General features: G+C 39.1%; 2 protein-coding genes across 2 annotated transcripts in view; one reads left to right on the top strand and one right to left on the bottom strand.

The window, feature by feature from the left end:
- Window positions 1-3,587: 3,587 nt before the first annotated feature.
- nptx2b (neuronal pentraxin IIb) lies at window positions 3,588-9,446 on the bottom strand. The gene is made up of 5 exons (XM_085360506.1): window positions 8,705-9,446; window positions 7,988-8,207; window positions 7,430-7,674; window positions 7,155-7,334; window positions 3,588-4,842 (listed from the first exon to the last, which is right to left on the bottom strand). Exons 1-5 carry the CDS (start codon window positions 9,143-9,145, stop codon window positions 4,612-4,614), a joined length of 1,317 nt encoding a protein of 438 aa, XP_085216632.1. The 5' UTR covers window positions 9,146-9,446; the 3' UTR covers window positions 3,588-4,611.
- Window positions 9,447-18,282: 8,836 nt separating this feature from the next.
- Window positions 18,283-27,436, top strand: part of trrap (transformation/transcription domain-associated protein) — an 84,441-nt gene continuing 75,287 nt past the window's right edge. Inside the window, exons 1-12 of the mRNA XM_085361271.1 lie at window positions 18,283-18,315; window positions 18,889-19,060; window positions 20,115-20,164; window positions 20,771-20,881; window positions 21,799-21,903; window positions 22,155-22,238; window positions 23,428-23,484; window positions 23,668-23,793; window positions 24,345-24,422; window positions 24,723-24,811; window positions 25,345-25,441; window positions 26,081-26,219. Of these exons, the coding sequence (XP_085217397.1) occupies window positions 18,961-19,060; window positions 20,115-20,164; window positions 20,771-20,881; window positions 21,799-21,903; window positions 22,155-22,238; window positions 23,428-23,484; window positions 23,668-23,793; window positions 24,345-24,422; window positions 24,723-24,811; window positions 25,345-25,441; window positions 26,081-26,219 (1,036 nt within the window). The 5' untranslated portion in view covers window positions 18,283-18,315; window positions 18,889-18,960. The remainder of the gene's footprint in view (window positions 18,316-18,888; window positions 19,061-20,114; window positions 20,165-20,770; window positions 20,882-21,798; window positions 21,904-22,154; window positions 22,239-23,427; window positions 23,485-23,667; window positions 23,794-24,344; window positions 24,423-24,722; window positions 24,812-25,344; window positions 25,442-26,080; window positions 26,220-27,436) is intronic.

Genomic DNA, 27,436 nt, shown 5'->3' with positions numbered 1-27,436 from the left:
TCGGAAGTTGTTCCTGGGATCTGCTGGAGTCACTCCCCTAGCTTGGGGGTCACTGCACCAAGTGCTCCGATTACCATTTAGACCATTGTTACCTTCACCCTGCACATCTTCTCGAGCTCTTCTCTGAGCTCTTGGTACTTCTCCACTTTTTCGTGTTCCTTCTTTTTGATGTTGCTGTCATTCGGTATCGCTACATCTATCTCTACGGCTGTCTTCCTCTGCTTGTCTACCACTACTATGTCCGGTTTGTCCGTTTGTCCACCAGATTGTCCGTCTGTATCTGGAAGTCCCACAGGATCTTACCTCAGTCATTCTTGACCACCACTGGGTGCCTCTTCCATTTTGACTTCAGAACTTCCAGGCCATATTCTGCATAGATGTTCCTGTATACTATGCTGGCCACTTATTTATGGAGTTCCATGTATACTCTGCCTGCTAGCATCTTGCATCCTTCTGTTATGTGCTGGATTGTCTCAGGGGCATCTTTACACAGCCTGCACCTGGGGTCTGGCCTGGTGTGGTAGACCGCAGCCTCTATGGATCTTGTACTTGGTTGTTCCTGTGCTGCCATGATTTTTGCCTCTTTGGTGTCTTTCAGCTTTGTCTAGCAACTGGTAGGATTTCTGGATGTCTGCTACTTGCTCTATCTGCCAGTCATACATACAGTGGGGCAAAAAAGTATTTAGTCAGCCACCGATTGTGCAAGTTCCCCCACTTAAAATGATGACAGAGGTCAGTAATTTGCACCAGAGGTACACTTCAACTGTGAGAGACAGAATGTGAAAAAAAAATCCATGAATTCACATGGTAGGATTTGTAAAGAATTTATTCGTAAATTAGGGTGGAAAATAAGTATTTGGTCACCTCAAACAAGGAAAATCTCTGGCTCTCACAGACCTGTAACGTCTTCTGTAAGAAGCTTTTCTGTCCCCCACTCGTTACCTGTATGAATGGCACCTGTTTGAACTCATCATCTGTATAAAAGGCACCTGTCCACAGCCTCAAACAGTCAGACTCCAAACTCCACCATGGCCAAGACCAAAGAGCTTTCGAAGGACACCAGGAAAAGTATTGTAGACCTGCACCAGACTGGGAAGAGTGAATCTACAATAGGCAAGCAGCTTGGTGTGAAAAAATCAACTGTGGGAGCAATCATCAGAAAATGGAAGACATACAAGACCACTGATAATCTCCCTCGATCTGGGGCTCCACGCAAGATCTCATCCCGTGGGGTCAAAATGATCATGAGAACGGTGAGCAAAGATCCCAGAACCACACGGGGGGACCTGGTGAATGACCTGCAGAGAGCTGGGACCAAAGTAACAAAGGTCACCATCAGTAACACACTACAACGGCAGGGAATCAAATCCCGCAGTGCCAGACGTGTTCCGCTGCTGAAGCCAGTGCATGTCCAGGCCCGTCTGAAGTTTGCCAGAGAGCACATGGATGATACAGCAGAGGATTGGGAGAATGTCATGTGGTCAGATGAAACCAAAGTAGAACTTTTTGGTATAAACTCAACTCGTCGTGTTTGGAGGAAGAAGAATACTGAGTTGCATCCCAAGAACACCATACCTACTGTGAAGCATGGGGGTGGAAACATCATGCTATGGGGCTGTTTTTCTGCCAAGGGGACAGGACGACTGATCCGTGTTAAGGACAGAATGAATGGGGCCATGTATCGTGAGATTTTGAGCCAAAACCTCCTTCCATCAGTGAGAACTTTGAAGATGAAACGAGGCTGGGTCTTCCAACATGACAATGATCCAAAACACACCGCCCGGGCAACAAAGGAGTGGCTCCGTAAGAAGCATTTGAAAGTCCTGGAGTGGCCTAGCCAGTCTCCAGACCTCAACCCCATAGAAAATCTGTGGCGGGAGTTGAAAGTCCGTGTTGCTCGGCGACAGCCCCAAAACATCACTGCTCTCGAGAAGATCTGCATGGAGGAATGGGCCAAAATACCAGCTACTGTGTGTGCAAACCTGGTAAAGACCTATAGTAAACATTTGACCTCTGTTATTGCCAACAAAGGTTATGTTACAAAGTATTGAGTTGTATTTTTGTTATTGACCAAATACTTATTTTCCACCCTGATTTACGAATAAATTCTTTACAAATCCTACCATGTGGATTCATGGATTTTTTTTTTCACATTCTGTCTCTCACAGTTGAAGTGTACCTCTGGTGCAAATTACTGACCTCTGTCATCATTTTAGGTGGGGGAACTTGCACGATCGGTGGCTGACTAAATACTTTTTTGCCCCACTGTATCATGCAGGGGCCTGTCCTTCCATGATGGTTCCTCGGCTTGCTCCTCTTCTTTCTTAGGTTTTTGCTGCCTGAGGTATTTACTAAGCACACTGTGAGTTGTGGCAATCTTCCTGATGTACTCACTGTCTAGTGCTCAATTTCTCTGAGCACTGCACAGTCCTGAGAAGATTGGCAGATAATGGACTTCAATCTGTTGGCCTTATAACCCCTCCCTGATTGATGGGCAGCAATAGTTGTTTCTACTAGGATCCTTGCTGATGCTTTTCCTCCTTGGCATTGTGTTACCAAATACCTGAATGCTCCAGAGCCGCGAACTGCAAAAGCTTCTGCTTTCATAGAAATGGCCACACTTTCTGATGATCAGTTAATCAAGTGGATTCATCAAGCAGCATCTGGCTGATACTTACCCTCTTAATTCCTGTGGAAGCAGGAAGGGTGTACTTAGTTTTTACACACTGCTTCTGTGTGTCTATTACATTTTTAAGACCTGCTAAGAACCAGCTTATTTTTATTATGTCCTGAACCTTTAAGGGTTTGCTTTCTTTTGACCAGCCTAAGCTTCTTAAATGCTTACCTCTCCTGAAAACAACCTGTGTGAATTATATAAATTATTCTTCGCTACTAATCCACAAGAGCACAGTTAATATTCCCATCTTCAAAGACCCTTAGAGTATAACAGGTTTTGACAATTCTTGGTTTTGAGAAATGCAAAAAATATTTTTCACCTGTCAAACTTAACCGATTGCTTTGTTTTGCTCAAGCTGGGCGGCTAAGCTAACATATAAAAAGATGGTATTCTATATGATTTCATAATTCTGGATTTTAGTGAAACTTAAACTTAAATAACTCAAATAATGAATGTGTGTCATGTAGTTTCAAGGCTGTGGCAGACTTGTCTAATAGAGAGTGTCCGTGATGTCACCCCTGACCTTTCTCATCTGTTAAGAGTTGCTAAATCCACCCGGGACATCTGTTGCTGTTTGACTGAAGCCATCAGAGTCTGAACAGCCGTAAGACAGTAAGTCTGTCTTACTCGTGTGACGCCTAACAAACAAGATGGTTTTAAAACTGGCATATAAGATTCATATGATTTTTTTTAAACAGTCTCACAGAGAGTACTCGTGTTCACTTGTAAATTCATTTTGCAGGAATAATTATCTTTATTTTCCACATTTTCTGTACATGGTAAACATTTGGAAACACTTAGAAAACATTTAATGGCACTTCTATGAAAAGGCCACAGGACAAGGTGGAGAAAGCCTTACAAATGTGCTAAAAACAGACCACATTAAAAAAATACTTTTTTTTCTGGACAGAGACGTTACATAATGGAAAGTTACATTCAAATTTACATTCAAGCACATGTTATAAGGTTTTAATTTTTTTTTTTCACTCTTTGTCATCACAACACAGAAGCTGTGTGTATGTTTTCAAAATGATTCACCATTTCCTGTGATGGAAAAAGCCAGGAAGAGAGAACAGTGATGAGCAGCAGCACTGGTGACAGATATGCATCCCACTTTTGTTTTTCACTACGTAAGCTATAAAATGAAATCAGCAGCATGTCTTACACAGATTTATTTCAATCGCTGATGTGCTTCATCCATCAGTGCCACATGAAATATGGTCTTTGGGTTTTTCTGTTTTGTTTTTTTTAGTATTATCCCTTTAAAAGAGCCAAACATGTGAGGATCAGATTGCTGTTGGCTCAGTGCTATTGCTTGGTTAAAGAGGTGGCATAACATTAGCCACCCTTTTAATCTTTCCTCCTACACAGCACGCAACACTCGCTCACATGTTAATGGCAACGTCGGTCTGAACCTTAATGTGTTTGTCATACTACAAGTGTGCTGCACTAGAGTGGATTTTCTTTACTTCAGAGCTTCAGAGTGAGTGTGTGTGTGTGTGTGTGTGGGGGGGGGTCATTTTACGTCTTAGCACCAATACCTACGGCCTTATGTTACTACGGCTGTTGAAGCCAAGTATCCTAATCGTGATGAAGAAACTGCTGTCACTAAGGAGCGCTCTAATTGCCACTGGAAACCGCAAGCAGAGGTGATTGTGATCAGCCTGGGCGAAACAATACACACTTAGATGTGTGGCCCTGAACGCTGGATCACACCAAACGGTCAAAATGTCACAGCTGTAATCTCAGGGGGTCTTTTTCAGAATTGGTTCAGTAATCTCAAAGCTGTAAATGTAAACCAGACTACGAAAAGCATCCAACTATAAAAAAATAAAATGAACAAGCTGCCTCACAGTATGAACAGACTACTTAAAATAAAAAAAGTTGAATGGATGGAAACATTAACAAATCAAATGACAGGCTGAGAGGTTTTTTTAAGCGTTGGGCAACCTCTCCTGGCATATCTCCAAGGGCCGCTTGAACGCTCCCCTCCCGAAAACTTCGACGTTGCTCGCCAGCCAGGAGACGACATTCCCAGGGACGTACGAAGTGCAGTTGGCCATAGACTGGATCTCGACGGGCTTCAGAACGCGATCCCAAATGTTCACCTGACTCAGCTCGCCCACGAAAGCCTGTCCGGCATCAAAGCGCCCGCCCACCACGTCCTGGAAGAGCCATAAACAGCAGGATGTGAATTTAAACCGCATCGACAACAACATCATCAAACGTAATTACCTGTTCCAGTGCGGAGGAAGAGCCAGTCAGTGGGAATGAACTGCTCATTAAACTTTTGTACTGTCTTTTAAAGTACTCTTGGACACGAGGTCAAGTCCTTTATCTGTTTTCTAAGAAATGTGTCATTTTTTAAAGACTTTATGTTTCATAATTTAGTAACACTAAGCGATCACGTGAGAGCATCATGGGTATTCATGTTGATTTGAACTTTAGATTCACGGTTAATATATTTGGTTTTTGTTTGGCTTTTATTGTTCTTCTAGCATTTGTAATCTTGATTATGTGTTCACTGAATGGTTGAATTCCTGATTTGATTAATTTATTATTTTAACAGAGGTTGAGTTTTTTTTCTTGTGATATTATTGACTTTTTTCTTCTCTTTTAATTTTCAGTTTTACAGTTGTTTGTTTTTTGGTTCATGCCTTCATTTTTATTCTTTTAGTTCCCGCTGTGCCCTCTGTGTTTATATAGTCCTGTTTTTCCTTTGTCACTTTGGCAAAGCATCTATCATGCTTCCCTGTGTGCCACCTGCTGTGATCTCCTGTGGCTCGCCTTCAGTTATTTAAGCCTCTGCCTCACATTCAGATTCTCACTCAATCTCTCTCCCTTGACGGATAAACTGCTTGAGAAACAAAACTTAGGAAACGGATTTTAAAACTGTTGATTTCAAAATGAAAATATGAAAAATACTTAATATTTATTAGTCATATCTGGTAGAAAATTTGTGGTAGACAGATAAGAGTGCAAAGTCCTTAGACAAACAATTCTCCTGACCTTGGTCAAGCTGGTCCTTGTTACAGCTGAAGCACCTTTTCACACCATCTTCACACAATTTTGAGAAGCTTGACCTGAAGACCTGAAGCAATCATCTGACACAGTCATCTGTCTGCACTGCAGTTGCAATCCTTGTTAGGTGTAGTCTATAAAGTCCAGTGGTTTTATGTGTTTGCAATCAAGAGTATGATAAAACTACCAAGCTAAATTTCATGAATCCTATCGATCGATCCCCAGCTCTGTCTGTCTTGGTTGTTGTGTTCTTGGGCAAGACACTTCACCTACCGCCTACTGGTGATGGCCAGAGGGGCCGATGGTGCAATATGGCAGCCTTGCTTCTGTCAGTCTGCCCCAGGGCAGCTGTGGCTACAACTGTAGCTTGCCTCCACCAGTGTGTGAGAGTGAATGAATAGTGGAATTGTAAAGCGCGTTAAGGGTCTCGAAAAGCACTATATAAATGCAATCCATTATTATTATTAAGATAGAGAACTGACATCGGCTTTGGTGATGTATGTACTCTTCTAGTCTTGAATCTGTATGATGTCAAAGACAGTGGATATACTAAATATGGTCATTTCAGACACACAACTCTGGCTGTGAGAATAGCAGTCCCAACCGATCTACTGTACAGAGTGCAAGGGGCAGCCATTCAGAAGAAAGCTGGCTTAAAAGGAGTCTGGTTATAAAGGGAGAGGAGTAAAAAGGCTCGTCTCAGGTAGAGGAGGAACTGAGGAGTTATTTTGTACTGTGAATCATGCAAAGCTACTCTAACAGAAACCAAGAATATAAATATGGAAGTGGAAATTAGGTTCCCTTCAATCACATAAATATTCTGCATGCTGCTATGTAAACTTTGATTAGCAGTGATTTGGATACCAAATGTTCCCTGCAGAACTGAACAGTAATATGATTTTTTTTTTAAACGATAACAGCACTCAAAGACCACAAGCCTCAGCAAACGGCCATTCATGCCTTTTAAAGAGGGATCTGGATGCACACCAAATATTTAATGGCTTCTTCCCTCAACACAAAGTGTCACGAAAATAGACTGGGCAGGTTTTGTGTAAAGCCATTAAAAGGGACACAAACAAACGTCAATAAAAACATGCGTTATTACCTGCTTGGCAGAGGTAATAATACATTGATTCATTTAGCGACCTCAGCAGCTGTGGGCAGTGATAGATTCACTGTTGTTTCTGTTAATTGTTTTGTTCTGATAATCAGCCTGGATCTCATTTGTGCCGCTTTAAATCTGGGTAATTTTCTTCTTTCCATCTGCAATTTGCAGAGACACCTCATAAATAGTGCGTCTTATTAGTCGAAGCGCTTGGTACAGCATTTTCAAGTTATTTTCTTCTTGCAGTAATGTGAGCGTGTTGAGTTGAGTGCACATAGCTGCAACACATTCTTTTTTTGACGATGAATCTAAAAATAGACATTCATCAAAGATTTTACTGTATCATTTCACCTGCTCCTGCCCCAGGATGATCACTCCTTCAGGTTTGATGGGGTGCCAGGCTGCCAGGTTGTCACCAGCTCCCAGCTTCTCCCCGTCTTGGTAAGCCTCCCACTGACCATCTCGCGTGGTCCAAGAGATGCAGATGTGGTGCCACCTGCCGTCGCGAACCTCCAGGGGAAGCTGAGCAACCTAGGGTCAAAAAGACATTATAATTTTGAAACGTGTGTTTTGGTACAAATATGATTTTTACTAAATCACTATTTCAATCCGATTTAATTACTTGCCTTGTCATTAATGAGAAGCTCAATTGGGTTGTTGCCCCATTCAATCAGCACAATCTCATTTGCTTGCCCTGGTACACCGTAAGAAAAAGGCGTGCCTATGCCAGGGCTGGCGCTGGACTTGATCCACATGCAGAGAGTGAAAGCATACATCTCTGGCAAGCTCTTGGTGATACGGCCATACAGGTAATTGGTACGCTGGGGCAGGGACAGCTTAAACTGTTCTGGGGATATGAAGTCTCCTCCGCCTGTAATAAGATCGGCAGAAAAGACCCGTGGTGTAAGGAGGGAGAGGTGACCCATGAGGCTAATCTTCTCACCCGTTATTTCACCTTTGGTGATTCATAAGATCATCTTGACTATTCTGAGTGCAGAGGGCAGCAGCCTTTCTCCACTCTTGTAATTTTCCTTTCGTGTGGGACTATTCTCTGTGTAGTCATCCAATCTGTTAAATGGGCTGTATGTCATTGAAACCTATTTATATCTCAAAATAACATTTCCTCTTGATTTGTTCTCTACAGCTATTGTAATGTAAATATGTGAGTTTGTGCTTGGCTGTACCTTTCTCCAACTCATTGATCCTCTCTACCAATGCGTTTAGAGTGCTCTCTGTTTTCAGCCTGTAGGCAGCTGTGGCATTGGACAGCATGCTCTTTTCCGCCTCCAAGGTGCTGACTTTTTTCAGGAGCTGTTTCTCCAGTTCTCCAAGACGTTGCTGCAGCAGGTCACGGAGCTCACTGGGGAACGAGGCTCCAGATATGTTGGCCCTCATTTGCTGTTGCTAAGGAAGGATCAACATCACCAGTTATCATAAGCAGGATGTGCACTAAGCCCCCCTGAGAGCTGTGAGCTTCTGTGTGACTGATTGGCAGGTTTACAGATTGAGTTTAAATAAAAGTCTTTCAGTCAGTTTTCCTCTCCTGTCAGGAGAATCCACTCATTTATTTTAATGTGGGAGGCACATACTGGGCTTGAAACTGAGTATTTTCATACTGTGTGGTAGTCATGGTAAGACTAGGAACAAAAGACTATTCAATTTATTGAAAGCGCAAGCAAAGTGAAGGCAGGTCACACGAGAAATTAACCAGTTAGCTGTATAATCTCTTCCCACATACTGTTTTGATTCTCCACGATAAACTCAGTAACAATTCTTAGAAGTCACGCTCTGCTTTTGTGCGAATCGACAGTTTGTTTTAATCCCCTTAAACCCGTAATCCGTAAGCAAACCAGGTTTTTAGGTTCGGGCTTTGGCACAATGCTTTGCGCAATGACTCTTACCTCAAGGTTTTCCAGTCGGTCCTTGAGCCCCTGCATGGTTTTTCCAAGATTGTCGATAGTTTCATTTGGATCCCCGGGAACGTCCCCCATCGTGTTTTGTTTGTCTTTGCCCCATGTTCCCCCTTTGTCGTACTTTCTATCGGTGGTTGCTGACGCGCACAGAGACAGCTTGGTGGTAAGCTCGTTGATGGTGCCAATCTGTTTGGAAATCGTTTCTTTCTGTTGTAAAATCGTCTCCCTTAGCTGCATGACCGTGTTTCTGAGCTCTTCTTCCTGACCCCCGGCATTTAACTCGGGTAGCAAAGTCACAGGGCAACTGGCATCGCCCGTGAGGGGTATTGCCCGGCAAATGTAGCGCTTTCCATCGTCCGCCTGCCTGTTTGTTAGCTGACCACATCCCAGAGCACAAAAACATAACATCCCGGACAAGAGTGAAAACATACCGGCGGCTTGTGTCGCTCAGAGAGGTCAAGAAAGAGGTGAAAACCTCACAGTTAAATTCTCAGCACTCCAACGCGAGCCCGATGTTGAGTTCAGTGCGTAAAAGTGTACTCCAAACGGGTCTGCGCAAAAAGCATCATGTATAACTATCTTTACAAAGTAGCGACATGATGTCCGACCGGCAAAATCAGGAGTGGAAAATGCGATCAGGGGAGTGTAAGCCCATTAATGTGGCTTGTGATAACGGAACTATTCCTGGCACGAACGGAGCTCACAGTGTGGTGCTGATCAGACAGCTCCTCTCGATAAAGAGGATTACCAAAAAAAGGTGTCTGTGAAAAGTCCTGGATGTGTTGTAGTAGGCTGACGTCACCGAGTCTAGGCTTAAATGGTGATTTGTTGAGCTGATTAAGACTCTAAGACTCGAAGTCGTTGTCGGAAATTGATAGGATTGAAAGGTGTGGTCGATTAGAAGGCGTGGTTATTTTCATACGGATGCCTTCCAACACGTTATCATGCTTTATTTTTTACCCGGTTCCCATCCCCAGACATATGTGTGAGCGTGCGCTGTATGTGGTAGAATTTGAGGTATATGGATAATAAACAATAGAATAACTTCAGAACACATTTATGGAAGTCCTGCAATAAAATCAATAAAAAAAAATTAAAAAGAAGAAGAATCGATTTGAGTTTGGATGCATAAATTTTTCAAACATTGCACCAACACACGTGGCCTCAAGGCAATTTAGAGACTGAATTGCAGCTGCGAAAAAACATAACAAATGATTCCCAATGCAGGTGAGTCTCTTCAATAAAGCCAACGGTGGAGAAACAGGATGTGGTGGTAAACAATTAGCAACAGTTGCCTGCCTAGTTGCAAAAGGTCAATAAAGCCTGTTGTGCTGACTGGAAGGCCTACCACTGTGCTTTGAAGATGGCATCCAACCATGATCCAAACCACAAAGTCAATCAAAGCTGTTTTACACTAGGGGATGATAAAATGGAAGCAGTGCTGAGCAAAAACTGTTCAATTCTGGGATTTAAAACAGCAGAAATGAAGCTCGTGGAGATTTTGATTTTCTCCAAAGATATGATCAAAGACTTAGATAATTACATGCAGAGTTGGTAAAAGACTAAACATTTTACAATTATTTTCATGTTAAATAAAATGAAGGCATCGCAAGCTGTCACGTCTGACTCATCACGCTCTCATTAGGAAGCACATGAATCAGAGAACTCATGGCTGTCTTCCAGCCAGATTTGTGAAAAATTCTCATTAAGAGCAACAATTATTGTCACTCTTGGAACTTTAGTTGGAACAATTTTTAATTGCCATGCAAGCTTTAGTATAGTTAGGGGTAACATTACAACATACAGTATATAAGTACGGTTAGATATAGTCAGGTTTCCAACCAAGAGGCAACTTAACGTTCAAAAAATCAACATGGAAGTGAAAACTGTGGAGAAAAAAATAAGTGTGGTACCCGGATTGTTCTGTTTTTTGTCTAGAACATTTTTTAAATCACTGGGCTTGATCCTCTTCTTTCTTTTCAATAAAACATCTAACACCTCGGACATTTGAACTGTGTCACGGAGGTTTCAACCAGTCCAGACACAGCTTCTTTTTATAAGGGTTCATAGGCCATAAAAGTTAGAACTCACTGGTTTAATATTATTAAAGCAATTAAAGTTTGATACTTGGCACCTTTCGTAGTTTTAGTTCATGTCAGTGCAAAGCTCAGCAGGACGATGGCCCCAAAACCTTCAGAGAATATTACTGCAAATCTGTTTGATGATTTAAGCAGTAATGGACAGCAGGGACTGACCATCAACGCTGTTAGTTTGCCCATGGGGTTCAGTTGCTTGTGCTCGTGCACACGTCTTGATTAAACACAAACGCTTTAACGCTGACTCTCACTATCTACTTTGTGTTTACTATAGGATAAAGACATAACTCACCTACCGGCAATGGCCAACAAACTTGGGACGTCAGTGCTGTTACAAAATTATGATTTTCATTAACAAGCATATTCACCGTGGAGGAGATTCTGCTGTGAGTGTTTGCCTGTGTCACAGAGAACATGTGTCTTATTCATACAGACCTCAGGAGTGATTTAAAAAAAAAAAAAAAAGAGTGAATGTCCACGGGCGCTTCAGATGCATGAATAGATTTTTGGGTATTGTTGATGATTCAGAACCAGTCTCAAGGAAAGTGCACTTCTTTCTATGGAAGAAATAATGCAGGGGCGATGCGGCTTCATCATAAGGGCATCACCAGTCGCTGCAGAGCACTGAGAAAAACACATATCTAATGGACAGATGAGTGGTTTTGGAAACCAGTGTGTCATCCACTCTTCCCTCTCAGGATAAAGCCCCCATCAGGGAGAGAAAGAAAAAAAAAACACTGATGAAACAAACAGGACAGCGCAATAAGCCAGAGACAAACATCTTTTAGCAGATCATTATTACTTAGGGAACATAGAGTGCAAAGGAGAATGAGAAAGTCATATTATATGTCAGATTAACTCTTACATCATATGTGGCATTCAGTGAGAGGGATATCTCATTCTGCAGTCTTTGTGCCAGTGGCTCCAGTCTATGGAAGGAGGAGGAGGAGGAGGGCTGTGAAGGAGGGAATTAAAACCCATTAGCAAAGCTTGTGGGTAGGACACATGCTTGATAGATTATGCAAGATAAATAATGATCATCTTTCAACCAGACTTCATTATTTCCTTTTTTTTTTTTTCATTTTCTTTTTTTTTTTAATTCATATTTTTATTAAGGTTTCAAAAGCAGGCATTCATAGTATGTACATCATGTAAGCATTCTTCATACTTAGGTTATCTGCCTTAAATACTGAAATAGTATTTTAATTTACATCCAAGTCATAAGGGAAGAATACTTACAACGATAGAAGTAATTGAAACCATCACATAATCCGAAAAACAAAAAACAAAAAACAAAACTAACAAACCTAAGAAAAGAGAAAAAAAAAAAAAAAGAAACAAAAAAAAAGAAACAAAAAACAAAAAAACAAAAAACAAAAACAAAAAAAAACAACAACAACAAAAAAAAAACACGGATGTGTTGGTATGGGGTGATCCTATAAATATATATACATACATCATAATTATTGGTTTGTAATAGTAAAATCTGGCCTATGAGGCGTGATATATTTAACCCAGTTTTCCCAATATGATGTAAATTTCTCCAGCTTGTGGTTAACAGAAGCTGTTATCTTTTCCATGTTATAAATTTCCATTGTGATTTCCATCCATGTACTTATGTTTGGGCTCTCTGGGGATAACCATTTTCTGGTGATATTCTTTTTACAGGCCACCAATAAAATATTTATTAAATGTTTATCATATTTAGGCCATTCCTGAGGTATATATCCAAAGAACATAGTCTTACTCTCGAGAGGTATTTCACGTTTAAAGATATCCTGTAAGGCATTATGTATTTCTCTCCAATAATCCCTCAAGATTGAGCAGTCCCAGAAAATATGGTAATGATTTGCACTTTGATTTCCACAGTTCCTCCAACAAGCAGGGGGGTTATCATCATAATGAGACTTCTGAGAAGGTGTTATAAAGTATCTAATTAGGCACTTCCAGCCAAATTCCCTCCACTTTTGTGAGCTGGTACACATCCACTGATATCTCCATATTGCCGTCCATTCTTCCTCTAATATTTTTATCCCTCCTTCCTTCTCCCATTTTGTTCTAATATATGAAGTCGAATGTGGTTTCAAATCCATTAGACCCTTATAGAGACATGATACAATTCTATCAATAGTTTCTGAGTTATAGCTTTTTATAAACAGTTCCATCAAGCGTGTGTTTATCATTGTTACGTTTCTCATCTTCGTGTCGGCATAGTGCCTTAACTGCAGATATCGATAGAAGTCTTCTTTTTCTAATGAAAATGTTTTTCTAAGCATGTCAAAGCTGAACAATTTTCCATCCTTCATTATACTGCACAGGGCTGTTATGCCCTTACCTGTCCAGTCCTTGAATCTAGAATCCAGTTCATTAGGTTTGAACTCTGAGTCGTAAGCACACCATTTAAGAACTGTAATATTGGTCTCGAGTTTATATTCCTTTATAATAGTTCTCCATGTTTTAAGGGTCCTTTTCACCCACATGTTATCAGTATTTTTTATATAGGTTTGTAAGTTATTGTCAGCTAGAGTTGCCTGAATAGGTATAGACAGCATTTGTTCCTCAATGGTTTTCCATTGGGCAGTGTATGATTGGTTACACCAGCATATTATTGCTCTCATCTGCGCTGCAAAATAATAATATCTGAGGTCAGGGAGGCCCCATCCTCCCTTTTGCTTAGCCAGCTGTAGTGTTTTAAGGCGAACCCTTGGTCTTTTACCTTGCCATATATATCTAGATAACATTTTATCCCACTCATTAAATTGACTTTGGTTAATCTCTATTGGTAGGGTTTGAAATAGATACAAAAATCTTGGCAATACATTCATTTTAATAGAATCAATTCTTGAATTAAAACTAAAGAAAGGAATTAAATTCCATCTTACTATATCTTCCTTTATTTTTTTGTATAAGGGTAGGTAGTTCTGTTCGAATAGTTTTGTAAGGTCTTTCGGTAAATTTATGCCTAAATATTTAAAACACTCCGTTTGCCATACCAGAGAGTAGCTACATTTTATTTCTTCTGGTGGGCTGTAGTTATATGAGAGTAGCTGGGTTTTACCTATATTAATTTTATAGCCTGATAATTGGCCGTATTGTTCAAATGACTGCATCAGCTTGGGTAAAGAATATGTTGGGTGTCCAAGGTAAATCAAAATGTCATCCGCGTAGCAAGCCAGTTTATATTGTGTCCCTTTGATAAAAATTCCCTTAATGTCCTTATTTTGCCTGATGGATTGAGCTAGTGGTTCCAAGTATAGTGCAAAAAGTAACGGTGACCATGCACAGCCCTGTCTAGTGCCCCTTTTTAGGGTAAAACTGTTGGATAGGCATCCATTAATTTTGATCCTGGCTGTAGGATTATCATATAATGCTTGTATCGTTTTAATAATCATATCATGAAAGCCAAATTTATATAGTACCCTGTAGAGGAACTTCCAATTGACAGAGTCAAAGGCTTTTTCAGCGTCTACACTCATCACAATTGCTTTGATTTTGTGTTTTTGTATATGGTCCATAATGTGTAGTGTCTTTCGTATATTGTCCTGTGTTTGGCGTTGATGTATGAAACCTGTTTGATCATTACATATCAGTGTTGGTAGGAACTCTTCTAGCCGTTTGGCCATGATAGATGTGAAAAGTTTATAGTCCACGTTAAGAACAGAGATTGGCCTGAAAGATCCACATTCCATTTTATCTTTGCCTTCTTTTGGTATAACTGAAATAATTGCCTCCTTCCAACTGGGGGGCATTTGTGCCTTTTTCAAAACCCAATTCAATGTAGGCAGTAAGACAGGTATCAGTTCCTTTTTAAATTCTTTATACCACTCTGCCGTGTAACCATCTGGTCCTGGTGATTTACTTAATTTAAGCCTATTAATTGCAGCTTTTAATTCTTCCTCAGTTATATTCATTGTCATTGCTTGATTTTGTTCTTCATCTAGAGTGGGTAAGTCTAGAGAGTTCAGAAAGCTATCCATCTGAGCTTCAGTCCCGCCCGGGGCTTCAGAGTATAGGGTTTTATAAAATCTTTCAAAGGCTTCCTGTATTTCATTTAATTTATTTTTTTATCACTTTTGTACTTGGGTCCCTAATTTTATAAATTGTATTTTCCGCTATCTTTTTTTTCAATTTCCACGCCAATATTTTGGTAGATTTAATGCCACTTTCATATTGTCTCTGTTTCAAAAACATTAAATCTTTCTTGATTTCTTGTGTGGCTATATTGTTAATTTCGTTCCTAATGTTTTTGATGTCCCTTAATATATCCTGTGTTAAGTCCCTTTTATGTCTTCTTTCTAATTCCTTTAGTTTCTTACTCAACTCTTCTAATTTTCTATTCTTATCTTTTTTCCTAAATGAAGCTATTGCTATAATTTTCCCTCTTAGTACCGCCTTCAGAGTATCCCATAGTATGGGAGGTGGTACTTCTCCGGTATCATTGAACTCTAAAAAGAGACTAATTTCTGATTTAATTTGTGCCTTGAAAGGTGAATCATTCAATAGACTTGAGTTCAATTTCCATGTATTATTTTTTAACCGTAAGTTAAAATCAATGGATAAATATATTGGTGCATGGTCACTTATATCTATCGTTCCAATTCCACAAGTATATATTTTATCCTTATCTTTACCAAATGTTATAAAATAATCTATCCTTGTATAAAGAGAGTGTGGGGCAGAGTAGTAAGTATAGTCCTTTCTATTAGGAAAAAGGTCTCGCCATATGTCCATTAATCCTACCTCCTCAAAAAGTGCATTCACTTTGATATATGGAGATTTCATATCGTATGTTTTCTTGCTAGACGAGTCTAATTTTGGCTGCAGGTGTATATTTAAATCCCCTCCACAGATCAAAAGGCCTTCTGTTTCTGTTACCATAATATTAATAATCCTTTGGAAGAAGCTAATATCACTCTTTGGTGGGGCATAAACATTTAAGAGGGTGATCAAATTCCCATCTATTTTCCCTTTTACTAGAATAAATCTGCCCTCTTTATCACCCATTTCAGATACTTTTTCAAAGTTTAATTTGCTTGAAATAAGGATTGCAACTCCTCTCCTATGTCCTGATTTGTATGAAGAAAAAAACAGATTAGTAAAACCCATTCTCTTTAATTTTACGTGCTCCTTATCTGTCATGTGGGTCTCCTGTAAGTAGACTATATGGGCTTGTTCTGCTTTCACTTTAGTTAGGATTTTAGTACGTTTAATTGGATTTAACAGCCCATTAACATTGAAAGATATAAATTTTACTTTATCACTAGCCATATGTAATCAGCGTATGTCCATAAAGCAAGTAAAATTAAACTTATCAGATCTACTCCCTAAACAGACAAACATATCAAACATAAACATCAAATACAGAGAAAAAAAACAAACAAAAAACTGTGATTCCAAGGCTGGGGTCTCTAAGAAATGACCCTGTGTAGAGCTAGAGAAAACGTCTAGCTGTGGAGGAAAGCCTCTCCCATATATGGGCTGAGGGCCCCCATCATGGCACTTGAGGCGGCAGAAAACAAAGTCGTTGTTCATTTCACAAAAAGTGTGTCCTTATGTGTCTCTCGCTTATATCTGTGTAGTCTCATCCAATTGGGGTAAAGATATTCTCACAAAACATCTTGAAATATATTTAACACCACGTATTTTTACCTCATTTTAACGTCCGACAGTACTTATAGCTCCTCTGGCGAGGGCATGATCTGTCTTCTGAAGGTTCGCAGTCTCGCCCTGATATCTTTCTCTCGCTCGTCGTCTGTCCCTCGCTGAGTTGGACCTCTCGTGGTTTCCCAGGCGGTACGGGACAGCTGCTCGACCAGACTCTCCTTCGGTGTAGTCACATTAACTGGAAGTCCTCTGTCCTTCATGTCTGTAGTCGCCTCCTCCGCCGTCTGATACAGAACTATTCCATCCTCATAAAACACTCGTAGTTTTGCCGGGAACGGAGTATGGAAGCGGATGAAGACTTCATTATTTCCAGAGCTATTAAAACAAGCATTATGAAAAAAAGAAAGAAATCTCAAGTCTTATCCCTACACTGTCATTTGTGAACCACAAAAGCGTGCATGACAGCAACTTAATGTGGTCAAAATGAAAGTCGGGGGCTGTTTTAAAAATGATCATGAAAAGGTTACATGCTCTGATCTCATAGAATAACTGTTTAGCTTGTGACTCGCTTCACAGAGTCAAGAGGATCAATGAACACTGTTAACATTCATTGCAAAATGTATAACTTTTTAAGGTGGCAAAGTATGGGGGCATCTTTAGTTTTTTAAATATATTTTGCTGGGAAGATGGGAAATAGGTGAAGGGAATACAGGCAAAAACAGAGTTTGTATTATTCAAATGAGCTTGACTGTCTTCCATTGAGAGCATTTCTATTGAGGCTTCAGTGAACAGGTGAGAGTTCAACTGAAGGGCCAGATTGATTTTTCATGTCAGTGTCAGGTCATTGCTGGATTCCCCCCCAGCAATGACCTGGATGGCATCACATTCACTTTACTTTGAGCACTGGTAATTTCAGAACATGGATAGACTCCAGAAACAGCTTCAGTAGGCTGCCATCTTGTGGTTAAAACAGCTCACGATAACTAACAAAAGCAACGCAAAGACATGGAACAAATTAGTCAATAAACTTAATTCAGATTAAATATCACTCCATCCCATGGCCAATTAAATACAATTCCGCATATACTAGTGATTAGTTATTAATATTATCTATTGATCTTTTGCTATGTAGAGCAATATCCCCCTGGACAATGTTTACTGTCCTCCAGCACTGCTACTGATGCAAAATCTGTTCAACTCCGTGTAAACACATCCCTTAAAACATTATTTTACTAACATTTGAAAGGCATATACATGTGTGTTGGCTTTCCAAAATGCCAACTCACGACCTGTTATTAATTACAGTAGTTATTTATTGTATTGTATTGTCCCATCAGTATTGTGGAATAGCATGGCAAGCAGGTATCCATATAACTAAAAAAAAGCTTCAAATTGCCTATTTTTTAAAACGAAGTCATCAGTACAAACTTCTATTTTAAGTCCTCTATTAATGATTGCTTATATTTGAATATATATTGTTTGCACAAAGACCACTTATATTATATTTATTCAAGGTGAAACGTCTGCCCCACTGGGAAGCCTATTACCTCCAGGAACCATGTTACTTAGCCTACTACTTCCTCTACTGTAGAAGCCTAGGAGCCAGAAGACCATCGAAAATGATGGTCTTATAGCTACTGTTTTACACTGTATATTCTTCCGCGGGTACTAGGATAACAGCTTTTCATTTAAAAAATGTATTATTATAGAGCTTAATAACGAATTTGTCACTATTATGCACATATAAATGCTAAACAGATATCATAATACCATATTTCATTGTTAAAAAAGAAGCTATAATATGCATTGCGCGGAGAGATATCACACATCGTTGGGCGCAAACGGGAGCGCGAGCACGGCGCATACAGGCGAGGGACAGTTTCCTGTCTGTGGCGTTTGGTAAGTGAAAGATTCGCTCTCTCTTACAAACTTTGGATAAATATAAGCAGTTTTGGGGAGTCTTAGATAGTGGTGTTTTGGGGTAGGTTTTAGTTGAAGCAAATGTGCTTTATTTTTTTGTGGCTCTTGTTTATAGTCTCCTTAAAGGAGTTTAATGTTCTGGGATGCGCGAGCGCTTTCTTTCTTTAACGAAACTAGCTTAGCATTGCCGTTCGACAGCTGGTTCTCTAAAATAAATGTGTATAAATTTGTGTTTCATTGAGTAAATCATTAAGATTGCAATGCGTCTTAACAAAACATTGGTTCCAGTTTTATGCCGAAACCCCAAGTTTGTTCATTTAAATTTTCAAACGCTATTAGAGTGCACAGAAATTGTGCTAGCTGATGCATAATGATGTCATCACTCTGCGCCCATTTATTGGCATGTTATTTATTATGGACGTTACCGGTTTGTTGGTGGGACGCAGCAGGTTTCCTGTTACAAACTAATTTTACCTGAATGCTCATCAGATACATCTTCTGTTGTTTTGTTTTTTTTGCATGCAAAGATAAGTAATTTATCTCCTCTTGCAGGTAGTGTACATGAGCTCAAAGTGATCGCGTAGACCTGTGCAGACTGCATCCCAGTCTGTCCGTGCTGCCACCATGGCCTTTGTACCCGCGCCCAGTCCCACTGTGGTGGACCAGACCACACTTATGAAGAAGTACCTGCAATTTGTGGCAGCTCTAACAGATGCGAACACACGTAAGTTCATAAACCTTGCTGTGTATTTTTTGGTGTCAGATGTTTGAAAAATCTGGAAAAAATTACTTAGTTTTAGAAAACATCTATTTGTTTTTGTGAGGATTACTGTTTCAAAATGCAGATTTATTGTTTGAATAGCTGCATGTATTTTTAAGCCTCTAAACACTTAAATGCCCTTATGGGTTTAAAAGGTTTTATCCAACAGTAATCCAGCAGTTACAGATAAATTGTTGGGATTTAGAGGCATTATCCAATTTAAGTATGGATACTTGGCATACATATTTAACGGTTATTAGGAGGAAGATGTGTGTGCATTAGTTTTTTTTTTTTATAAAAGTGTTGTGGACATGTCAGTTGATTTTGGCCTTGTTCACTGATATTTGCCATTAATCAAAAAGGGAGTGACATTTGCCAATGACAATAGTTAACGGTAATCAATTTTGCACAAGCTAAATGTTCATAGGTAATGTGATGAGGAGCTGAGCAACTTTAAAAGATTCAGTTATCTTATACGGTGCAGATTTCCTTGATTCCTTGTTTATAAAGAGCGAGATAGATGACATTAACAACAAAACCCTGAAATATCAGTAGCAGTGGCTGTTGGCAAAATTGTTACTTTAAACTTCAGGGTCCACCCAGAATTTTGCAATTAGTATATGAAATAATAAATGTACATATTTTTTGATGGGCAAGGGAATAGTTAATGTGAGAAAGGCACATTTCTTATGCACATTAGTTATTAGATGCAGCTCGTTACTCCTGTTTGGTGTGTCCAAAATTGCTCAGATGAGGTCCCTGTGCTTAGCATGAGCGATGTGATGAGAGCGATATGCTTTAGTCCAGTCAAAGGTACGTATGTGTGGGAGAGTGCTTGTGAGTGTGTGCGTGTGTGTCTGTGTGATTCTTGATGTACCTTTTGATTAGCCTGGACGCTGAAAGTAAAACTGATAAGATCTGAGAGCCCCTGCTGAGCACATGGAGATAACAATGACACCTGGAACTGTATCATTAGCAAGTTTGATTAATGGTGACACTCTTGTCCTTCAACTTCCAGCTGATGAAACTAAACTGAAGATGATGCAGGAGGTCAGCGAGAACTTTGAGGTGAGTTTGATGAATGTTTCCAATCTGTGATGGAGTAGATTCATTTTCTTTGTCTCTAAAGATAGATTATGGTGGATTTTTGGTAGTTTTTATGGATCTTACTAAAATGTAATTGTGTGAGATTTTGAGTGGTAACTGGAATCCTAACCTTAAAAATGTTGGTATTATAAATGTTGAGAATATTTGCAGAGATGAAAATGCTTTGATACAGGAAACTTTTGGATTTATACTTGTAATCTATTTGTGGCACCATTAGTAATGAGAAGTTATATCTGAGTTGGTTTTGGATGCATGTAGGTAAACAAACTTTGAAAAAGGAAATCTCCAAATAACTGTCTATAACACAGTTTTGTTATTTAAAATTGACTTGCCTTCATATTTGTACTGTAAACAAAGACCCACAGATGGAATATAAAGTAAAGTATTGGTATAGGTAATATTGTCTATTAGCTTGGTAATGCAGGCTACACCAGAAGCCCTATTGGTCATTACCATGGGATGTTAGGTTATCAGATGAGAACTTCTAATGTATTAATGTAAGCCTGCAGAAACACGAAAACGCTTGTAACAAAGTTGTTGTTTTTTTTTTGTACTTGACTATTTCAGAATGTGACCTCTTCACCTCAGTACTCCACCTTCTTAGAACATATCATCCCTCGCTTCCTTACATTTCTTCAGGATGGAGAGGTGCAGTTTCTTCAAGAAAAACCAACACAGGTAACTTTAAAAAGATGTGTTATCTATCTAGATTGGTGTGAGTCTTTAACATACCTGTTGTAAAGGTGTCTGGTTTCTCTTTGTTATAATAGAACTAATATCACATCTTTTTGCTACATAAAGCACCACTTGATTAAATCAACAGGACACGATTACTGAAATGTTAATCAATGGATAACTGAACTAGACCCATCAATTGGATAGCGGTCTCTGAGCTGTACTGTTAGCTAGCTGCATCTTTTGGTTGTTCTATGTAAACATTAGAAAAAGTCGCTCCTTCAGTGACCCTGAAGATGATGACTTGTGCCTACTTTTCAGTAATTGAGTCATGAGGTTTTGCTTAGAGCACCACAAGGCAAGTGTTTTTCAAATGCAGACATCTCTACAACTGATAACACCAAAGCTAATCAATTCACACCAAAACAATCTACATGGATGAACAGCAAAATGCACAAATTGAGTGACTGAGTTACTTTAACTTATTTCCGTTATATTCAGTAGTGTGCAGAAAAATCTACAGCTAATATCAACAAAGCTTATCACCTGACAGCACAACAGTGTAGAAGGATGAACAGAACCAGAGAAAGCTGCATGAATTGATTGAGTTACCCAAACTTACTGTTTAGCATGGATTTCCCCCCCTTACAGAGCTGTTAAATGTTTGTGGTACATTAGTCAATGAAATTCATTATAACACATCTAATGAATTTAGTGACTGTTGGATTTAATCAAAGTTGTATTATTGTAGGATATTTACCTTACAATATAAAGCACCTTGAGGCAACTGTTGTGATTTGACGCTATATAAATAAAATTGAACTGAATTGAATTGAAATGATATGAGTGTAATGAAGTTTGAATTCTTAATTTAAACGTGATTACCTGTTATTTATTTCATTTTATTTTAATTTTTTAAGCAATTGCGAAAGCTAGTGCTGGAAATCATCCATCGCATTCCAACAAATGAGCACCTTCGTCCCCACACCAAGAACATCCTCTCTGTGATGTTCCGCTTCCTGGAGGTATGAGCCCCTGTTTTCTTACAACATCGTGATTTTTTTTATGGTTTTATACCTGTCAGGTGCTTTAAAATTATATTGTCAATATTCTTACTGTAAATATTTTGCATCTTGATGTTTGATTTTTACCACTCACTGTGAATAGTAGGAATTAGTAATTTATCATATATGTAATTATGCATTGCACACATGAAGTCAGGTGGCTGCTTTTTATGTTTATATTTCCCCCTTTGTTTGTTTTTTTGTTTTTCTAGATTGAAAGTGAGGAAAATGTGCTGATATGCCTTCGCATCATTATTGAGCTACACAAACAGTTCCGGCCTCCAATCTCTCAGGAGGTGAGCATCTTTGTGTTCTGTGTTTAAAGTTTGTTGGGCATTGTAATGACAGTTGAGAAAGTGATGATGCTGATATTATGTGTGTCTTCAGTCTGAATTCTTAGTTAACTAATAATCAGTTAAAAAAAACCCTGATCATTGGTCATAATGATCGTGGCTCAAGAGTTGGCAGTTCGTCTTGTAATCGGAAGGTTGCCGGTTCGAGCCCCGGCTCCAACAGTCTCGGTCGTTGTGTCCTTGGGCAAGACACTTCACCCGGTGGTGGTCAGAGGTAGGGCTGCTCAATTAATCGAATTTTAATCTAAATTACGATCTGGGCTTTCAACGATCATTAAAAATGACTGAGCCGATTATTAGCACCTCCCTCGTGCTTTACTCTCACGCTGCTCCGTGTAACAAAGTTCACTAAACATAGATGTTTACATTTTTCATGTCTGTGAAGGTTCTCAGTCATCCAGGTCATCGTAGTCAAAGGAGCTTGCAAAGAAAAGCGTCTGGACTTCTTTAAGTTGCATTTTTCATTTATTTTTTATATTGCAAACATTTGCACTGTTATCAGTATTTGCACACTATTTTATATAATTTTTTGACAATCTTTAAAGCCATTATTCAATACATTGTTATTGTTAAATAAATATCGTCAAATAATCGAGATCTCAATTTCAGTGAAAATAATCGTGATTATCATTTTTGCCATAACCGAGCAGCCCTAGTCAGAGGGCCCGGTGGCGCCAGTGTCTGGCAGCCTTGCCTCTGTCAGTGCGCCCCAGGGCAGCTGTGGCTACAATAAAGCTTGCCATCACCTGTGTGTGAATGTGTGTATGAATGGGTGAATGACTGAATGTAGTGTAAAACGCTTTGGGGTCCTTAGGGACTAAGTAAAGCAGGCCATTTACCATAAATGCTGTCCTTAATGAAGAAATATGATCTCTTGAAGGACACTTTTTTTTTATAAATGGCCATTAGATGTGATGAGTCATAATTAACAAATACAGTAAATACTTTATCTCTTAAAACACACAGTGATCAATAAAAATATGACTAGCAAACTAAACATGTTTAGAAGAACAAGACTTGAATGAGAGACAGCAGCGGCAGAAGTACTTGTGTAACTTTTCATGAAAAATAGAACATTTAAGTAGTTTGTGTGTATTAGATCAACATGTTTACTGTATTCTTCTCTTCCCAGATTCACCACTTTTTGGACTTTGTGAAGCAGATTTACAAAGACCTTCCTAAAGTTGTTGTAAGTAAAGGCTTTTCAGCAGGTGGTTTTGGGTATAGTGATAGTAAAAGTGTTGTTTCTGATGTGACTCTGTTTTTAGTGAAAGCACTTTTAAGTTGCCATTGTTTTCTCTCACTGCTCGCCTTCCTTGCCACCTGTATCTTTATCAAGTCGTAATTTCCTTCTATTTCTACTTTCTTCTAGGCGAGGTATTTTGAGAATCCACAGGTGATAGCAGAGAACACAGTTCCCTCACCAGAAATGGTGGGGATGATCACATCAGTGCTGGTTAAGACTGCACCTGAGAGGGAAGATAGTGAAACACGAACAGTGAGCTAACCGCCCCTTTCTAGCTGTTGTTTCTACTTAATACTGTCTACTTTTTACAGTACTGCCTGCAGCCAGTGGAGGGTAGTAGTGCACTGTTTTGATACAATAAGAGCAACTGCAACAATACCATGATATAAAATACATTGTGCTCTTATTTTTAAAGCAGCGACCTGTTTTACATTTTCAGCATTATTAGAGTAATGAATTCTCTGCTCCGGGTAAACTGAACATTTATAAGCCATACAGTTTTGTCAGTTTAATCTGATGCTGCATATAATTTTTGTCTCGCTAGGAAACTTTGTCCATTATTAAATGTAAATTTCATAAACTCTTTTCCTTAAAATGAGTTCTGGTCTTCATTGGACAAAAATGACAGTGGAAGCATAACTCCAAAAATCCAGAAAATGTGAACGCAAACAGTAGTTGTTATTACTCCACTGAGCTATTTACCTCCTCTTTATGCAGCAGTATTGCATTTCCTGGAAACAGTTTTTATGTCCAGCTTTTGTGTCACTCAGGACTCACATTTGTCCTTTTCTTTCTGCCTCAAGCACACCATCATCCCGCGGGGTTCTTTGTCTCTCAAGGTGCTAGCAGAGCTGCCTATCATAGTGGTGCTGATGTATCAAGTGAGTGTAATACTCTTGAACTTTTGTAATATACACATCTGTTCACACAGGAAAATAAGGCAATGTTGTTCCAGAATGAGAAAAAAAGAATGAAGGTTGCTTCAAAATGGGACGTTTTCTTGCTTATAAAACATTTTATAATATATTATGTTTAAAACTTGTAATCTAAATGCAAAGGAAACACTAAATAACAGCAATGTATTTTTGGTACCGGTATATACATTACAATGTGTATATCAAAATGTTGGAGGGTTTTTTTTGTGTAGTAACTCAGGTTGTATGTTTGCTCTGTCTCCTCAGCTGTACAAACTAAACATTCACAATGTGGTGTCAGAATTTGTGCCTCTCATCATGAACACCATCATGCTTCAAGTGTCTCCCCAGGCCAGGTAAAGTATATCCGGCTAAAAGCATCTATGTGAGCCGTGGGAGTGTATCTCAGATACGAGTTTGAGTAATAACTTTTATTTCCAATTTACAGCCTTTGAAATGGGTTTGAGGAACTGATTTCATTTTCCTCCTTTTTTTTTCTTTCTTTTTTTTTTTTTTGCTAATGCCAAGTTAGCTGACAGTGTTGCTTGGCTCTTTGCTTGCTTGCTAAAACCTACTTGGGGAAGGTAAAATTGTTTTAAAAAAATTGTTGTTTTAGTAAGATACGAGACCTTTCTGGGTGGGGAGAGGGTTTTGTTAAGCATTCTGAACAGAAGGGAAATGGAGCAGAATTAATTTAACACAAAATACCTGAGCAGTCTCTAGCAGATACAGAGAAACAGTTTCTGCTATGACGCAAGCAAATAAGTCACCCTTGTAGAATTGACTCCCACGATTTTAACCTCTGTAATTACTGCAGGCATACATCATCATTAACACTGTCATCAGTGTTTTGATGGGACTAAATGACTTTTTTGTTTCTTTTTTTTAGACAACACAAGCTTTATAACAAGGAGCTGTATGCAGACTTCATTGCTGCCCAGATCAAGACACTGTCATTCCTGGCCTACATCATTCGAATCTACCAGGTACTTCTTATTGATGGTTAATGACACTGCAAAACAGTGTCATTTGATCCTGCTGAGTGAAGTAACATAAATGTAATTTCAGATGCATCTTTGTATGTGTCATGATGTTGTGAATCATTTGCACGTGTTTGAATTTTGTTTCTGCACATAGCTGTTGTGATTGGCAGGAAAAGGTGTACTATTTTCTGTTTAGTAATTGGAAGACAATGGAAAAACGAAGCTAAAACTGAGTTACACTTGCTTTAGTTTCTTGAACCAAAATAATAATAATAATAAATAATAATAGCACAAATAGCTTCTCTGAATTTACCACCTGCTTTATTCACTGTGTGTAAACATTCTGAGACAACTTGTACTGATTTCAAAAACACTGACAGAAATTAGAACCCACTTACAGGAATTGTGTGTGTGTGTGTGTGTGTGTGTGTGTGTGTGTGTGTGTGTGTGTGTGTGTGTGTGTGTGTGTGTGTCCCCGCATTGCAAAGAAAGAGCTTGAAAAAGATTTTCTTTGTATTATTACTGCCTTCTTTTTTTGTTTTGTTTTTGTTTTGTTTTTGGTGTGTGACTGCCCTCAGAATAATCCATTTTAAAATAATCCTAATCATTAATCATACTGTATGTGTTTGTCTACCATATTAGGACTTGGTAGCAAAGTACTCTCAACAGATGGTAAAGGGTATGCTGCAGTTGCTGACCAATTGCCCCTCTGAGACCGCTCATCTCCGCAAAGAACTGCTGATTGCAGCCAAGCACATCCTCACAACTGACCTGCGTAGCCGTACGTATATGGACACAAACACATTCTGTGTAATCCATCCTAACAAAGAATGATTTGATGTCTCGAAAATATTTTTTACAGTCTTAAAGTCTTTTTTCTTTTTTTTTTCTTTTTTTTGGCACTAGACATGTTTTGCCTTTTTCTAAAACGTTAATGCTAAGTGTTACTTAATGTGTTTGTTCTAGTCAAAAACACCAGCAGCCTGGATCCTTTCCAAAGCATACTTGAGCTTACACATTTCCAGAGGTGTGGACTCGAGTCACATGACTTGGACTCGAGTCAGACTCGAGTCATTAATTTTATGACTTTAGACTTGACTTGAAAAAATGTTCTAAGACTTGTGACTTGACTTGGACTTTTACACCAATGACTTGGGACTTGAATTGGACTTGAACCGGTTTACTTGAAAAGACTTGATATTTTACCCCAAATATAAAATTTAACATGCATATTATATAGAGATTGAAAATGTGACGTCATTCACGGGTAGAACCGCAAAGGATTCTGGGAACTCGTGGCAAGCGGTACTAGCGCACGCAGGCTTTCAATTAAAATCAGTTATACAGCGATAAAAAGAAACACAAAAATGTCAAGAAGCCGTTGTATTATTAACTGCAATAGCCGGTCGCATGACAGCCACGGGAAGCCGACGGGTAAAGAGATCGGTTGTTATCGGATTACGTCGTTGAAGAGAAATTGTTCGAGCCATGTTTCCGAAGTAACAAAGACGCGACTGGATTGCAGCCATTCAAAGACCAAATATAACGTCCCAGAACACTCCAGCTCACAGGTTAGTCTGCTCCAAGCATTTACACGAAGGTCAGTGTTTTTTAGTAGTTAATACGTCATTTTTCATAACATAATTGGTGATATAGGTTACAAGCAAGTCTGGCGCTGAACAGAAATTGTCGCGCTATGCTTCTTTGTTTATTGTGCATAAATAGTAAATTATCCTGACACAATATTGTGTTTCGCTTCTGTTATTATGGTACACTGACAAAAACATATACTTTTATTCACAGGATAAAACAGGTTTTTTGTATCACCAATTGTCCAGTACGATTACAGCATACAGTATTATTGTCACTGCTACATTTCTGTGATGCTACCAGAAATTATTTCCACTGCTAATTAATTACCGTTGAGCTCAAAGGTCCTATTAATAAACGGTTAAGGAATGTGTATTTATGACGACAATTTGTGAGACTGGTAAACTT

This window comes from Diplotaxodon limnothrissa, linkage group LG8 (assembly GCF_057381915.1).
Source record: "Diplotaxodon limnothrissa isolate DT_005_m linkage group LG8, D_limnothrissa_male_GT1.1, whole genome shotgun sequence".
In the NCBI taxonomy this organism is placed as follows: Eukaryota; Metazoa; Chordata; class Actinopteri; order Cichliformes; family Cichlidae; genus Diplotaxodon; species Diplotaxodon limnothrissa.
Note: the sequence above shows the minus strand (reverse complement) of the source record. Positions and strands in the feature narration are given on the sequence as shown.